Source organism: Camelus bactrianus, chromosome 5 (assembly GCF_048773025.1).
Source record: "Camelus bactrianus isolate YW-2024 breed Bactrian camel chromosome 5, ASM4877302v1, whole genome shotgun sequence".
Taxonomy (NCBI): Eukaryota; Metazoa; Chordata; class Mammalia; order Artiodactyla; family Camelidae; genus Camelus; species Camelus bactrianus.
In genome coordinates this window covers 71,416,490-71,434,450 of record NC_133543.1, presented here as the reverse complement: position 1 = coordinate 71,434,450, position 17,961 = coordinate 71,416,490, and the positions used below count along the sequence as shown (strand labels likewise).

The 17,961-nt window shown below is 35.1% G+C and overlaps 1 protein-coding gene across 3 annotated transcripts in view; it reads left to right on the top strand.

Annotated features, from left to right (window-relative positions):
* Positions 1-17,961, top strand: part of CPS1 (carbamoyl-phosphate synthase 1) — a 135,942-nt gene that overhangs the window by 42,859 nt on the left and 75,122 nt on the right. For all 3 annotated transcript variants that reach the window (XM_074364058.1, XM_074364057.1, XM_010960062.3), the window contains 10 exons: positions 253-342; positions 2,063-2,191; positions 2,750-2,856; positions 3,728-3,866; positions 4,472-4,549; positions 6,310-6,408; positions 8,111-8,206; positions 12,280-12,469; positions 13,483-13,640; positions 15,159-15,287. In XM_074364058.1, coding sequence (XP_074220159.1) covers positions 253-342; positions 2,063-2,191; positions 2,750-2,856; positions 3,728-3,866; positions 4,472-4,549; positions 6,310-6,408; positions 8,111-8,206; positions 12,280-12,469; positions 13,483-13,640; positions 15,159-15,287 — 1,215 coding nt within the window. The remainder of the gene's footprint in view (positions 1-252; positions 343-2,062; positions 2,192-2,749; positions 2,857-3,727; positions 3,867-4,471; positions 4,550-6,309; positions 6,409-8,110; positions 8,207-12,279; positions 12,470-13,482; positions 13,641-15,158; positions 15,288-17,961) is intronic.

The window sequence follows — 17,961 nt, the reverse complement described above, 5'->3', positions numbered from 1 at the left end:
TAGGGATAATTGTTATTGCTGTAATCAACATTTTATATAAAACAGCAAAATACTCTTTTCTCATAAAAAGGATACAGTTTGTGGCATTTGCTGTGCCTTTCTTCCCAAATTGAGTGTTAACTGCCAGTCACTTCCTAGGAGTTAGCAGTCAATCTGTTACCCAGAGCCAAGCATCCTGAGATGTGTTTATGATATTGGTGTGTTTCTTATAGCTGAAACTTCTCTCTTACTCTCTGGTTTTTAAAATGGCAGGATGTCAAGGTGTACGGCAAAGGAAATCCCACGAAAGTCGTGGCTGTAGACTGTGGGATAAAAAACAATGTAATCCGCCTACTAGTAAAGGTAAGTGATTTGTTCCATCTGAGGGATGAGGATTTGTGGTATTGATCATTAGTGTTCATCTGATTTCCTCTGTCTGTTTCAGAGAAAGCTTGTGTATTCTCTCAGAATGTCGGGGATTTACTCTCTTCTTGTTGCCTCTGATCAATGAGATAACACATTTAGCCCTGTTTAAATTAGAGATGTAGATTACTGTTAAAAAAAAAAAAACCAAAGGCCACAGAAGCACAGAAGAAAATGGTGGCTGTTTTTTTCACTTATTGGCTGATATTCTGAGACATGACACACTCAGTTTCTTCGGGTTTAGAGATCACAGAATAGCTAGTCTGTAAGAGAGCTCCCCCTTTTGGGCTACATTTATGATGTACCACATGTTTGTAGGAGTTGTGCCCTGATCAGTACAAACTTTCATTTGGTTTTATATTAACTCTTAGAGAACCAATTAAAATTTAACCTTAAAAATCCTTGAGGAGAATGTAACCAATGTTTTCTTAAATATTGTTTTGTTGAGATTTCTCCTTCTCCTCTGTCTTTCTCTCTGTCTCTGTCTCTGTCTTTCTATCTCTTTTACACATACACCAACCTTCTGGATATGTTTGCATAACACCAAATAAGTGTGGGTAGAGGGGAATTCTTCAATTCATCTTTTTTTTAGAGAATCTTAGCAATACCCCAAATCATGATTTCAGATGCTGGTCAATTTTATTAACAAAAACGTGCATGGACACTAAGAGTAGATAGATTCTATTGCAAATGTCTGCATGTCACTGCCTGAGGGCTCTCTGGTAGGTTGGAGGCTGCTGGCAGGCAGGAAGCAACACAGAATTAATAATCCCTGGAGCAGCCCCAGCCAATGACTGGAGAGAGTCAGTGTATACATTCCCCAGCTCCTTTGCCCCGTGGCTAGGCTGTCTTCCAGTGGATTTTCTGCACTGGCTCTCAGAGCTCCCAGTGGGCTGAAGCTCCGTTTGCTCCCAGTGGTAACTGCCCTGATAATACATACCTTATTAGGGTCTTTCACTGTGTTGCTTTCTATCAGTATTTCTTGGAAATGCTTCCAAAGAAACTTTTTTCCCTCAAATTCTTATCTCGGGAAATGCTTCTGGGAAAACAATCAAAGACATCTTCCTGTCCACTTTTGAATAGAAAAGTTTTAATTTTTCTATTGGAATATACATATTGTATTTAATATAAGAAAACCCTAGGAAAGAAGTCTGCTTAAAATTTAGTCAAACAAAAAAGAATTAAAAAAAGTGAGAGGTAGATCAACTTAAATTTTGCAGAAAATGGATTTATCTTTTTTTTTTTTAACTTTTTTTATTGAGTAATAGTCATTTTACAACGTTGTGTCAAATTCCGGATTTATCTTATTTTTTGCAACTCCAGCTCCCCTAGCTAGTGAAGATACCTGTATTCCTGCGTGCCCAGTCAAAGCCTTTATGCGCTGTAATCTCCTGAAGTGCAGGAAAGTGTGAGAAAGTGCATCATCTATTTTTTCAGAATCAAAATTTTAATAGTGTTTTTTCTCCGCTTTCTATTCTAGGCTCCATTTCCATCACGCAAAATACCATGAGTCACCAAAGAATTTCTTGCTCAGTGTTATTTATTTGAATCATGCACTAGGTTTCCCTTCCCTTTAAGGAGTGGGTTAGCCAAGAGAAGGTCTACCACCATGGCAAAGAAAAATGTTATTAAATTGACCATTCCTGTGTTTCTTTTCCAGCGAGGAGCCGAAGTGCATTTAGTTCCCTGGAATCATGATTTCACCAAGATGGAATATGATGGGCTTTTAATTGCTGGAGGACCTGGCAACCCAGCTCTTGCACAACCACTAATTCAGAATGTCAAAAAGGTGCAGTGAACCTGGGGTGGTGTGTATCTTGTGTATGAAGTGGAAGGAGTCTGCTCTTCAGGGCTGAAAAGACTCTAATATATTTTATTTATTCAATTTTTTAATACTCCTATTTGTGACCTCTGAGGCAATGTCAACACAGATGGCATATAGGGGAAGCCATGGAAGGGAGGGTACCCCAAGAAGAAGAGGCAAAGTCACTGGGATTCTATCCTCGAGTTAAGAGTGCTGGAGTCTGATCTCCAAATGTGTTGTCTCTACAATCGTAAAATGACAACTTGTGTTCCTCACCGTGACCTTGGGACCTATAAGATCTTCAAGATTTTAAAGAAATATTAAATTAGATTTCGTTAGTCTGAATGTTAAGTACATTTCATTGAATTGTAATGCTACAAATTGTCAATCATGTCCTTATTTATAGTGTAACTTTTTATTCGATTACTATTCTCTTCAACTTGTTAAATTAAGGGAGAAAAAACGATGCTTCATTTTATTCCTTCAGATGTAGCATTTTTTAAAATTGTTCTTACGGATTAACAAATATTCTCCCTGATTTAGGTTTTGGAGAGTGATCGCAAGGAGCCATTGTTTGGGATCAGCACAGGAAATTTAATAACAGGATTGGCCGCTGGTGCCAATGCCTACAAGATGTCCATGGCCAACAGGTAAAGTATTTATGCTTCTGTTTACATGTCCAGCTGTCTCTGAAATATTGTTAGTAACTAAACGGAAAAGACTTAGAGAACTTACATGTCATTTTCTTCAGAAAAAAATAGACAACCACACTATTACATGGTTCATAGTTGTCGGACTACCTGATACCACTTTTGTTACATTTTTGAAAGGCAGCCTTCTCCAACGATAACTTTGCCATAGTTTAAAGTTATTTTCCTTTCCTTGGCATAAATTGAGGTTAAAATACTCAGTCAAATGATATTCCAAGGGAAATTGTTCTGATTTTTAAGCTTGATTTCAAAGCACTGAGAACATTGTAAAACTCTAGTGTGACTTATGAACCGAGAAATCTTTAGACCCTCTTGGTTTTACTTCCTTGCCCCAAATGATGTTAATTTATTCAACATGGAACTTCCTCTTGAGCTCACCCTCCACATAAAGTATAATTCAAAATGATTCAGGACTGAGTAGTTTTCTTTTTATTATCCCCCAAGAACACTCCTTTGGCTTTAATATTACTATAACTCCCTTAAAATAAGTCACTTATGTTTGTCTCTGTTAAGCTGGTGAGCAAATCTTAACTTTATGTTACGAGTACAATTCCCCTTTTCTAAAACCGATTATAGAAGTTTAATAGATCTGATAGTTAACACACAACAAAGCCTCCTGAAGCGATTTTTGTTGCTAAAATTATTGGGATTACTAATCTATGCCTTTTCTCACAGAGCAATTTTCACTAAGCATTTCAAACTTCTGAATTTAGAAGGCATTTTTTGTTCACTATTTTACAACTAATGCGTTACAACTAATTCCTCTCTTCACTTTTCCTTTTCCCTACTCCTTTTCACCTTTTCTCTCCAGAGGGCAGAATCAGCCTGTTTTGAATATCACAAACAGACAGGCTTTCATTACCGCTCAGAATCATGGCTATGCCCTGGACAGCACCCTTCCTGCTGGCTGGAAACCACTTTTTGTGAATGTCAATGATCAAACAAATGAGGTAAGTGCTCTCAATAAACCTGTTGAGTTGGTGATGAGAAATGCAGGGCTTTTAACCTTTCTCTTGTTTATGCTGGCTTTTCTGGGGTGTGTATGTGGAAGAATTCATGTTATAGATGATTTCCCAGAGCCCTCTGCTTTTAAAAAAGTCTTTTCTCTCTGTCTTATTCTCTCATCTGTTAAGATCCTCTCTTTCAGTGGTTAATCAATGGCTGTCTTACACATATTTTATTATAACGGGCCATTGGTGGAGTCTGCTTTGGCCCAGTCTGTGCGGGTCTCTGGGACTCACTTGGCACTGAAGTTGCCTTTGAGAAGACCCTTGGAGAAGTAATTTAGGAGGTGGAGAAAAGAAGAGGATTTGGGTTATTCTGAACAGAGCCTAGAGGAGCCTCAACAGCTGCAGACCAAATCAGGTGTTTTTAATAAGGGAGCATTGGTTGTCTTCACTGGCTTATTTTTATTAGCATTGTTTGTTTTTAGAATATTCTTAGACATTTAGCTTAATTTTTGAAATTTGAACTTTATTATCCACTGAATCATACATCACCCTGGTTGGCATTCATTGTTACAGGAGGAATTTCTTCCCATTTCTTATTCCTTTAGGGGATCATGCATGAGAGCAAACCCTTCTTTGGTGTGCAGTTCCACCCAGAGGTCAGTCCGGGGCCAACAGACACTGAGGTATGTAAGAAAAATGAGGCCTATTGTATATTAAAAAAATGTTTTTCTTAAATCAGAAATGTACTTATGTGAAACTTGGTAAACCAAAATAATCACCTAGATGGTCCTGGTACAGAATATTTTTAAAGAGTGCTTTGATAACACCCTTATTGCATGAAAACGTCCCATGAATATCATGGAGGAAATTTCTATTTTAAAAAAAAATTTAAAGTAGGAAAGCCCTTAAGAAACCAATGCAATGCTATTTTTATTTAAATGATGATCACTCTAATATATTTAGTTCTGAAATTTACAATTGTTGTACTATGCAAATGAATTCCCTCTTGCTCTCTTGTTCTCATAACTGAAATGAAATTTTAATCTCCCATCTGTGACTTCACAAAAATCCCCATGGCAACTGGTTGTGTAGCCACAAGGGAGAATAAACAGCAGGAGGAGCGGGAGGAAGGGTAAGGTGTGCGGGAGGCAGGAGAGCATGCAGGCACATACAGATGAGTCAGATGGCTTAAGGAAAGAACCATAAGGAATGCTTAGAGGAGTTTAGTTTATAATTGAAAAATTTTCACTTTTATGTGAGCCTTTGGTTGAGTGTTCAAGAGCATTTTCCAAACAAGAGTTCGCAGTGACACTTAGAAAAGTCTGGGAAGTCTAGAATGACTCTTCCTCTTCCACACCCTAGGGCCTCCAGGGGTGATGCTGACAATTCTTCCTTGTCAGTAGACGCTCTCAGAAAAGACACCTAGGTAAAATGAGGAGAGTAAGAATCTTCCCTCTGCAAACTCTGCTTCTTTATCCCTGAGTTGCCTTTTCATATACTTGTCTTTTGTTCTTGTTTTAATATTATTTGGAAATAATGGTTCTTAACAGTCAAACTCAGAACATTACCCACCCATGATGAAACTCAAAAATAAAATTTAGTTAACATACATCTACCACCTAAAACACGCTAAATTCTTTTTTAATTTAAAATTTAAGTTATTTGCCTATATTACTACTTCAGACTAGGAACATTGAAATTAAGATATGTGATATCCAGTATCACTTAATTTTTTTTTTGGTCTTGCCAGATAGTTGCAAAATGAATATCTTTGTTGAAATTTTTCATGTCTAGTGCAACAGCAGAAGTAAAATCATCGATAAAGTTTAAAAATAATCTTTAGAGATATCTTTACGTGTGATACAATGTTTAGAGACATTTTTAGACTTGATAGAAAATTTGAAATTACAATATTTCTAACTTTAGGGAGCATGTCATGTAGTTTCTTTTTTTTGCATACCTAGACTTTTATTTAGAAGAAGAAAATGATTCATACTTAGGCTGAAAATGACATTCTTAAAAGGCATTATCTAAAATGTTCATTGCTGAAAAATTTCTTTTGATAGGATTTGACATGAGCAGTTAGAAGTGTTTACTTGATCTAATTTTTTTAAACTTTTTTTTTGGTGGGGGTAGGAAATTGGGTTTATTTATTTATTTATTTTAATGGCGATATTGAGGATTGAACCCAGGACCTTGTGCATGCTAAGCACGCACTCTATTACTGAGCTGTGCTCTCCCTCTGATCTAATTCTAACAGTAAATATTTAGTTAGTTTTGCCAGCTTTGGCAAAAAAAGCAAAAAACAAGTATTGCACAAAAATAATTCCTAAAAAATCATTTGTTGCTTGTCTAAAGTTCAGATGTAACTGGGTACACTGTATTTTATCTGACAATTTTATGAGTTTTGAAACTTCTAACTAGTTGGTTTTATTTTTTCTAGTACCTGTTTGATTCCTTTTTCTCACTGATGAAGAAGGGGAAAGGGATGACCATTACATCGGTTCTACCAAAGCCAGCCTTAGTAGCATCTCGAGTTGAGGTCAGTGTATTTGCGCTTCTTTTTGGTTTATGTATTTTGGATTTTTCTCTATCATGTGGTGATTTCTTTTTTAAGTGAATGATATATAGCTTTTTTGATATCTATGAAAAATGATCAGTAATACTTCAATCACCCATCACTTTGCATCTAATTATTTGTTCTGTTCTTGATGATTCATTGGATGTTTATTGGCATGCTCATGTTTTGATTTGAAATCATATTTTTCAAGTTCACTTCTAGAATGTTTTTAATACAAATAATTTAATGAAGAGTAAGGTTTAATTTAGTTTCAAGTTTGATATACTTTCCATTACTCAATATGTCATAGCCCTGTGTATGCTTGAGATAACAGTTCGACTACAGAGTCATTATAGATGATAGAATTTTTGTTTCAGCTAGAAGATTTATTATTCAACATCATAAATGGAATAATATTTTACCTCTAAAGAGAAGATTGATAAGGATTAATATAGAATAAGACTTGAATCTTTATTTGTTTATATGTGTATGTTAATATGAAGAGGCTTCTACCTATTTCCTTAATAGTTAAGGCACACCCACACCATTTGTTATGTAAAATTTAGAAGGATGTGTGTGTATTTTCAAGTTTATATATATATATATATATATATGCATACACACATGTATATCTTCTTTTTATGAACAAAAATAATTAATTTATATGTTTACATGAAATGATAGTTGAGTTAGGTGCTTCGTTTTAAGGATTTCTATGACAGCCTCCTTTCCTGAAATTAAGTGGTTGGAGGTAATCCAGCCACTCAGGGTGGAATCAAACCGTGGATTCTTGCTAGTTAAAGAAGCTATGTACTGTGTAATGTGTTTCTCAAAATACAACTCATGCTTTTCAGATGCTTTTCTTTTTTTAAATGGTCAGGGAAACAGTATAATTTGGGATTCTACATTGCATTGCATATAGTAAGCACTCAATAAATACAAACGAAGTTTCCCACGTCCTTGTCTCTTGCAGTGACCAAAAATATCTTTTTCCTCTGAAGAGCTTTGTGGTTGTGGTTAAAAAAATAAGTAGTAGTATTATTCGCCTAAAATCATATATGCAATTCGTAAGGATTTCAGTATGTTGCCAGAACATGATCTTCTTTTTAATGTATTTTCTGTAAATGTTTTTGGACTGAATTGCAAAGTAACGGTGAAATAAGAATATGAAAGTGTCTCTGTGTCCTCTTGTCTCCTATGTTTTTCTCTTCATTGACTAGGGAAGGCCCACTGTCTTGTTTATATTTATGCCCATCTTTTGTCCAGAGGAAACTCATGGAATACTAATACATTTAGTTAATTAAATTTTAAGAAGACTTTTATCTAAAAAAATTATATCTATAGGTTGTATTTATTATATATGAACATATAGATATACATTTCCATATATATTTATGTAGTTATTTTTAGATATTTATATATGTTTAAATAAAATGTAGGCCTATTTCAAAATTTTTTTACTTAAGTGGAAAAAACTTTATGATCTTTGGAAATTGCTTTTTGAAATTAGAGCTGTTTAAATTGTTGGTCTTTTTACTCAGATATTATATATATTTCAAAACATTCTATTTTAAATCACCACATAAACTCAGACAATATAGTGTATCTTCCCCATACTTAAAAATGCCTAATTTCCCCATATTAATAATAAAAGCAATGCCATTTTGTTTTTAATTCCTTACAGGTTTCCAAAGTCCTTATCCTAGGGTCGGGAGGTCTGTCCATTGGTCAGGCAGGTGAATTTGATTATTCGGGATCGCAAGCTGTAAAAGCCATGAAGGTGAGAGAATATGATCTTTGTTGGAATTAATATACTCCCTTTAATGAGTCTAATTAGTATTTTATAATTTAGATTTATGATACTATCTCTTTTCAAAGTCACTATAATTAATTTCCTTCACTCTTCCTTACATGTCTTATTATATTAAAGGAAGTTTGATCACAGACAAGATTTTTAACTTTCTCAGATGTGCACACCGGCAAATTCAGAAGGTTAGATTGGTCTCCAGAATTTTCTATATCACCAATTTATATTGAAAACATGTAAATCTACACTTATAGATGTTACCCATTGAGGTGGGGAACTTTTAAAATGTACTTGTCTTTTGTGCAGAGGAGGGAATTGGGGTATCCGTGGTTCATTAACGCACTTCACATGTTCTCCAGGAGGCTTTGGGCATCTCTTTGGTTGAAATGGGGAAGCTCCAGCTGGAGGAGCAAAGGCAACAGTGTCTTCTGTTCAAACTTTAGAAGTTATAATGTGTCACTGGGGGACTTAATTCCCTCATCTGTGACTTGGACTGGATGACCTATCAGGCTGGTATGGCTGGATTTTCAAGTGGAATAGACAGTTTTATACCTAAGTTGTGAAGAATACCCTCCCTGTTTCTTTAGAGTCTCTTGAAATCTCCCCAACCATTATAGTAAAATAAATCTTTAGAAAAGTTCCACAGTATGTGTAAGATATTTCTATTGAAGAGCAAACTTGGCTTCTCTTTGGTGTCCTTATTTTCCATGATTGTCCCCATTTTGGTGCTAAGCAGGCCATCCAAAGGCAACGGGAGCACTCTGTGACCTTGCCACAGGCTTTGTGCAGTAAAGCCACTCTTACAAAGAGACCTAGCTTCCTCCCTCCCACTGAAAAAAAGAAAGAAAGAAAAAAAAGAGACCTGGCTAGGTGAGAGGAACACAGGGAAGGCAGCAGGAGACTAGGACAGCCAACACGGAAAATAGTTGGCCAAAAGTTGCTTTTTTTTCTTGGTTTTATTCAGGATTCTATGTCCAGAGATTTTCACCTGACAGACGTCTGTTGAAAACAGACACAGCCCCTGATTACCTTACTCTTCTTCCCATTTGTTTTTATTTTTAATGCTCTTTTCCATACACTCATGGGTGTTCACTCATGTGTACACGTGTTTTTTTGTGTACATTTTCAAAGTGTACCTTATTTCATTGTATTAAGATTCAGTTTATCTTTAGATAGATAATTTGTGGATATCCAATGGTTCATATTGGTTAGAACACAATCTATGTGTGTTCAGGGTTTAGAACACATTTAACTAGCATACATTCATGTTTGGTAGCTTTATAAAGACAGCATTTTTATAGCTTGTATTTTTTATGTGTTTTACATCTATTATGTGGTTACATATTTTATCTGAAGAATAAGAATTATTCATTATAGTATTGTGATTAATTAGGAGGCTAACAGAGATGAATTTATGAACTAAATTTTTTTTGGTTTTATTTTGTTGTTGTTGTTACTTTATTTTATTTTTTTATTGAAGTACAGTCAGTTACAATGTGTCAAATGCTGGTGTACAACACAACATCCCAGCCATGCATATACATACATATATTCGTTTTCATATTGTTTTTCATTCATGGTTATTACAAGATATTGAATGTAGTTCCCTGTGCTATACAGAAGTTTTTTTAAAAACTATTTTTATATATAGTGGCTAACATTTGCAAATCTCAAACTCTCAAATTTATCCCTTCCCACCCCCATTCTCCTGGTAACTATAAGATTGTTTACTGTGTCTGTGAGTCTGTTTCTATTTTGTAGATGAGTTCATTGGTGTCCTCTTTTTCTCTTCTTTTTTAGATTCCACATATGAGTGATATCAAATGGTATTTTTCTTTCTCTTTCTGGCTTACTTCACTTAGAATGATGATCTCTAAACAAGCAATTCTCCATTGTAGACATACAAATGTTGAATAGGCACATGAAAAAAAATGCTCAATATCACTAATTATCAGAGAAATGCAAGTCAAAACTAAAATGAGGTATCACCTCACACCAGTCAGAATGGCCATCATTAAAAAGTCCACAAATGATAAATGCTAGAGAGGGTGTGGAGAAAAGGGAACTCTCCTACACTGTTGGTGGGAATGTAGGTTGGTGCAGCCATTATGGAAAACCAGTATGGAGATTCCTCAAAAAAACTGAAAATAGACTTACCATATGACCCAGCAATCCCAGTCCTGAGCATATATCTGGAGGGAACTCTAATTTGAAAAGATAGAAGCACCCCAATGTTCATAGTGACACTATATACAATAGCCAAGACATGGAAACAACCTGTATGTCCATCGCCAGATGACTGGATAAAGAAGCTGTGGTATATTTATACAATGGAATACTACTCAGCCATAAAAAAGAATAAAATAATGCCATTTGCAGCAACATGGATGGACCTGGAGATTGTCATTCTAAGTGAAGCAAGCCAGAAAGAGAAAGAAAAATACCATATGATATGAACTAAAATTTTAAAAAGCTTAGATTTTACATGTATGATAGCTGGAACTATGTTAGAAAAAATGATGTAACATTTATTAAATTTGAAATTATGTCTAAGTTTTAAAGTGAATAGACACTCATCACATGCATTTATGTGACCTTTTCCTATATAATTTGGTTTACATAAATAGCTATATTCATTATATAGCACGTTCAAGAAAATACTTAGCAAATATATTTATCTGTTGGTATTTTTCTATAGTAGTAAGACCTATAACTTCTGGTGATGATGTTCTCAGTTTGGACTCAGTTATTTAAATTCTAGCTCATATTTTAAATGTATTTCCTTATCTGTATGTATCTATTCAATATTATGTTAATAATACTCTTTTTTAAAAAATTCCTTAGGATCTTAGAACTCATATTGAGAAATGGGCATAGGACTTGAGTCATAAGACTTGGATCAGAGTCTTAATTTTGTCACTCATCAGCTCTATGATCTTTGGCAAGTCAGTTAACCTTATTGAATCTCAATTTCTTCATCTGTAGGATGAAAATTTCTTTCATAGTCTAGCTATAAAAGTCAAGTAAATTAACAAAAAGGTACATTACAAGTTTTAAGGCACTATTTGAATTTAAAGTAGTATGAAATATATTTCATTTTTCATTCAGATCCTCCCCCAGGGATATGTAGGGCTTTCAAGGATGATTTCTATACTTTTATCTGAATATTTTGTTGACATTTTAGAAGAGTTCAAAATTGACATGCTAATAGGTAAAATAACAAGAACCATCTGGCCATATTTCATAATAATTATTTTGCTAAGTGTCACCCTTATCTGGTTTATAAAGCTATTATCCTTAGTAGCCTACATGAAGAATTATTTTAGTGGTCTCTCCAGATGTCAGGAATGAGACAGGGCTATGAATATCTTCACCCACATACACACACATACAAATTTTTGTTTTCTTTTTTGCCATATGGTCATTTTCTTTTTATATAATATGTATAAACAGTTGTATAATTTTCTTTGTTGAAGCACTACAGCAGGCATGAAAATCTAAAAAAAAAAAAAAAAAAAAAATGGAAACCAGCAGAAGGCTCTCAGTGCTTCCAGCAAGAAGGAACATATTATCATGCATTTTAAACATATACTTAGTGTTGTTCTTCAACAAACGTTAGAAAAGGAATCAGCTTTGATGTTGCCTCTTTTTCCATTTTATATTTTACTCATTCAAGAATTTTTGGAATATTTTATTCTTTTAAGGTCAGTTGAGCTGTAATGTTCAGTAGCATTTGTGGACCGTTAGTCAAATTCTGTAGAAGACATCTCCAGCTTCACTTGATACCTACAGTGGCAGGGAATTCAGGGTGAACCTCATGAGGCAGCCACCTCTTTTGGGATGATTTTATTTTCAAGCAGTTTCTTCCTTCCTTTCACCAAATGTTTGTCTTCCTTTAACTTCCACTCAGTAGTCCTATTACTGATCTCTACAGCCTGCAGAATAACCTAAAATTTTTGTTACCTGATAATACCCTTTGCTGGAATATGATTATTCTCTTCTTTAGATCATATGCTCAGATTCCAGATCCTTTTGTTTTCTTTTAGGAAGAAAATGTCAAGACTGTCCTGATGAACCCAAACATTGCATCGGTGCAGACCAACGAGGTGGGCTTAAAGCAAGCGGATACTGTCTACTTTCTCCCCATCACCCCTCAGTTTGTCACAGAAGTCATCAAAGCGGAACGGCCAGATGGGTTAATTCTAGGCATGGGTGGCCAGACAGCTCTGAACTGTGGTGAGTTTTTTTGTTTTTTGTTTTTTTTTTGAAGTTTAATTGCAGAGCTTTGGTTCATGCGCTTATGTATATTTTTTGTTTGAATTCATTTAGCAGTTGTGCTCTGTGTGTTCATAAAAGCTTTCCTCTGTGTAAGGAAGCTGTTAGCAAACAGCCAGAAAATGTCATATGATGAGTATTACCAGTTTATTTCACAGAACAGCTGGAGGACAGAAAGAAACCTTTCGCTTTAATGCTTGGGGGTGGCTGAGTAGGTTTCTTGGGTCCCCCTCCTCCATTCCAGGAAACTGCTTTTCTCCGTTACCAGTGAAACCCTCAGAACTACTATGAATGAAAAATGAGAATTAACATTGATTAAGTGCTCTGTGTTCTCATGTGTCAGCCCTGTAGCATATAACTTTCACATATATTTTCATAACAACATTTATCAGTGTCTCTACCATCCCTTCATGCAACTGCTGAGTCCAGCGTTCTGTCCTGTTTAAAATATTTCAAAGCTTTAGAACTAGATTATGAATGAGAATCTTGTTATCTGATTGGGGTAAGCAGTTGGTCATGTAATTTGTATGTCAACTATAAAAGACAGCCAAAGTGGAATGGCAAGTTAGTGGAAACACAAACAATTTTGATAACTTTAACCCAGATAGATACCCATAACACTGGGATTATTTAAATAAGAAAATTTCTTTATAGGAATAGATCTTAGAAGAAAAGGAGATATACTAAAATTTGAAGGCTCACTGTAATCATATGATTTTTATTAATAAAGATAATAAAAATCACTTGGAGAAGGTGATAATATACATAATAGTAGCACCAGCAAAACATTTTGCTAGAATGTCTTCAGAATTTTTCTTTCAAAGTTTTTTTTTACCTGAAGTACTGTTCTGTTGTGGAGTCTGGTGGCTTTTTGGAGTTAATAATAAGATTTAAAAATGTTGTGTTCAGGTACCTGTTAAAAAAGGCATAAGAGTTTGATATTTTAAAAACTGATTTATTTTGTTTTTCTGTAGGAGTGGAACTATTCAAGAGGGGTGTGCTCAAGGAATATGGCGTGAGAGTCCTGGGGACCTCAGTTGAATCCATTATGGCCACAGAAGATAGACAGCTGTTCTCAGACAAACTAAATGAGATTAATGAAAAGATTGCTCCAAGCTTTGCAGTGGAATCAGTAAGAAATCTTTTTTTTTTTTTTTTTTTTTTTTTTGAGAAACAGGGCCATCATGTGTCTTGTGTTGTAGAGAGAATGGTTTATCATGCCTAAAAATAATAGTTAAAATATTACATTTGGATATATTTTCTTCCAGAAATGTGTTAGTACTTCAGAGGCATTGCATATTAATTGCAGCACTCAATGCTGAAATGTTATGAGAAGGAAAGTGTAGGCCCAAAGATGAAGTGGCTTATCAATGATTGAAGCACCACTGAGTACCAAATCTCCTGAATCAAAACAGAGAACCATATAAACTTGTACTGCTGAAGTAATTTTTACCTTCTTCCTGGGATCAGTCATACATCTTGTGAGTGTGAATGTCCTGCAAGTGGAAAATGGCTGAATTAAAATTTTCTTGTTAGAATCGAATAAACATTTTACAATAAAATTATCAAGAAAAAAGCTATTGGATCTAATCACTTAGATTTATGACTGAGAAACCTGTGGCTTTGATGTTTAAAGAAGGCAGATTGTTTTCCATTCCTGTAAATTATTTCCCATTGTATCCTATGCCTATTGATAGGATACTAATTACCAAGTACTAGGAAAAGGTTAGCTTCCTGTACACCTTTTTTTGTCTCTGACTTTATTCCTGATTTCAGGCATATAGTCAGTGGCGTGGGGGTACTGGAGGCAGTTTTTGATGCAAATTCCCCATTGTAGAAATAGGCACGTCCTCTGGGTTGAGGCATGTACTGCTGGGACAACTAAAAATGGGGTATGTATGTTTTCAGTAAAGAATGTGATCAAGTACATAGCATGTTCCAAAGCTGTCAATCAGGAATAGTCTCAGGGTAGCTCTGCTGAACATTTGGAGAGCTCCTGCCATACATTTATTTTTTCATTGCCAGATTTAATTATGTCCTTGCTTCCTTAGGATGAGAAACAGGCATATGGGAAAGGTGTAATTACATTCCCATTGGTAGTGTAATAATATTCCATGACAGGAAAATATAGCCACCATATGTTGTATTCTGTAAGTTAAAAAAAATTTTTTTTCCCAAGCTTCTGGGACTACTCTGACTGAACTTGAAAAATGAAAAATCTCTTTCTAGATAGTATTCCTAATGGCTTATTACAGTGATACCAAGTTAGGTTCTGTAGTAGAAAACCTTATTTTGTTAAGAGATGAAAACTTTTGAACTGAATTTAAAAATTCAATATGGCTCCCATTCTTAAATTAATGACAATTATTCAGCTTTGGCCATTGTTTTATTTTTTTTATATTGCAAAATAAAATTAACCATGAAAAAATTTTAATAAAACCTTCACTTTATATTAAAAAAATCCTAAGATTTTACTTAAAATTTATAAAGTAAGTTATTTTTCAGAAGGAGATGAGGGAATAATAGCACATTTCTGTAGTCGCTTTCCCCAAATCAACTGATTTACCCAGATTGCCAGACTCTTCTTGGTTGGTCTTTTCTGATAGTGTGGTCAGCTCTTAAAACTTTGAATCCTTGCTCTTGCTGACAGATTGAGGATGCACTGAAGGCAGCAGACACCATTGGCTACCCGGTGATGATCCGCTCTGCCTACGCCCTGGGCGGGTTAGGCTCAGGCATCTGTCCTAATAAGGAGACCTTACTGGACCTCAGCACAAAGGTATGTGTTCTCACAGGTCGAATTCTTACCAACCAAGGAAACTCACTGATACACTCTTCCAATAAAAGAAAGTTGTGTAGATGAGAAACGGCCTTTTCTCTGTTTATAAATCACTGCCACGTTCTCTAAATGTGTTGTCCAAGAGAGGACACTTTTGAAAGAGAAGCACAGTGCAGTTATTTACACTGGAACATGGCATTAGCCCAAAGCCGTCTTTATTGTACTGTCTGTTGATTTCATTGATATGAAATCAATCCAATTCCATCTCTCTCTGCTTCAAAACACCCATCATGCTAAAAATGCATTTTAGTGATTTAAAAAACCCAGAATATAATGTCCCATTTTGCCATTATTTTTTGAAACAATATGACATGGATGACATCCAGTAGGAGAAACAAAACACATTGAGTAGTTTAGTTTTACCTCAAATTCAGGTGTTTAAATGTTATGATATAAACCTCTTAGTACCATAAATGAGTGATGTCTCTGCCAACTGCCACACACACATAAAAGCAAAAGTGAGATTTGAGTGCTTACAATTTATTTTCTATCAAAATCACTTTAGCATATTTCTGAATACTTCTTAAGTATTAAAGGGAAAATCTTGAGAAAATTAAGATATGCTTCAAAAAATAAATTAGAGATTAACACAGAAACTGTGCTCCACGAGAGCAGAGAGTTTTGCCCACACTCTATTCCCACAGAACTGCGCAGTGTCTCACAATACTGGGGCTCAGTAAGTAAGTCCTTGTTGAGTGGATGAATCCATGTGTGGCCCAGAGGCCCATGTGACTTTCCACGTGGCAGTCAGGGAAGTGAAGCTGCCAGATTTATTGTAAGGGCTGTTTTGGGGAGAGCTGGGTCAATATCAAGCAGAGTTTATAGCCTTATCATTATTTACTTTTTTGGAGTGGAACAAAATGTGGCCCTTGAATTATTGACATAGGATTCTGGAAACAGATAGATAAAATTAAATATGTTTAAATAACTGCAATTGCAAACTCACATGTCAACAACTTGGACTTTGTTTTTCTTAAGTTGCCAAAAGAAACTGAAAAAAGGGAAACGTATCCAACATAAATGTTTATCGTTTCCATTCTGGACTTCTGAATCATGTATGTAAAGGAAAGACATGTTTACGGAGGTATAACTTTTTTTTCCCTCTAGTTTATTGGAAGCTCCCAATGTTTTTAATATTAACAACCTCATTATTACTGTCAGTAGTGACCATGCATACTTATTCTTGATTAAAAATATTTTTACAGTATAAAAAACCATTCTTAATACTTAATTGTCTAAAAATATTTACCAGGAAGACAGTTTTGAAATGGAATACTTTTAAATTATTTATATTCCTCTAAAATAATTAATAGGTCATTGAATGGTTTTCTTTGTTGAAAACCTAGCTTTTCCTCTGAGAATAATTACATGTATTGTTATATACTGAGCTCCCCCTTATTCTCTTGAGATTATATTTAGCATCACTAGAAACCGCATTAACTGATCTAGGTCCCTAAATTAATCTTTGTATAAAATCTAAGACTAGGAAGAAAAAAACTGAGGCAACAGACGAAGATGATCTTTATTGTTCCTGTGTCCCATCTACTCCATTAGAATGCAAAAAGCTCCCCCAAATTCATCTGCTTTGTTTCCTAGATTTCTTCTTTTAGCAGGCAATCCTAATGACAACTTAATCATTATTAAATTGTTCATACTAGATACAGAGTTTCCTAACCACTTTGAAAACTTCATCATGGATAGCTGTGGGGACCAATGTGTTACGTTTTCCGTTGCACTTGCTGGAGCCTGAGGTTAAAAAAATAATGTTGAGGCACATCATGGAATAGCTTACACTGAGTTATTATTTCATTAAACTGCCTGCTAATAATTTGGAAAAAATCAAACTACCTTTCCCTAGTTGCTTTCTCTTCTTTTCACTGTCATCACAAATCAAATACATTATGAGACAAAGGGACATTTCTTTCTTGGGTTTTCAGCCACTAAATGTCCTGAGGTCAGAGACTGCCTCTTTCAGATTTGGGGTTCAGCGTTCTACCCACCGGTAGGCACAGAATAAATAAGAAATGATAATTATACTAATTCATATCTGCTTAATTAGGCATGCATGATATATGACTCAGAGTATTTAAGCACTTAGGCAGTGATTACCCATAATAATAGTCGCGTATGATTCTTCTAATTCCCAAGTTCTCATATGCCATCTTGGCTAACTGTTTACAACCATCATCATCTCCTTTCTTCTCCTCATCAACATCGACTGACTTTTATTGTGTATGTTCTTTACAAAGCACCCTCAGCTATTTTAGAGAAAGACAGAGTCTTTATACTTATTTTTCCATATTTATTCACACTTACCACATTTTCTGGTTTCACAGAAGCCTAGCTGCTGAAATAATTTCATTTCCCTTTGCCTGATTGCTCAATTATTTTCTCCTTTTCCTAAATTAGTTTGATTTAATGTCATATCAGCACTTTGAATGGCAAGCCTCAATAATGTAAATCAAGCATATTCACTGCACGATGCTATTCCTGGTACCTCACTGATTTCCTGGCACATTGTGCCTTCTGGAGCATAGAGGAGGATGGGAGACTAGGCCTGAGACTTCAGCACAGATCAGGATTTAGGCTGGGGCGTTTTGTCAAATATCCATGT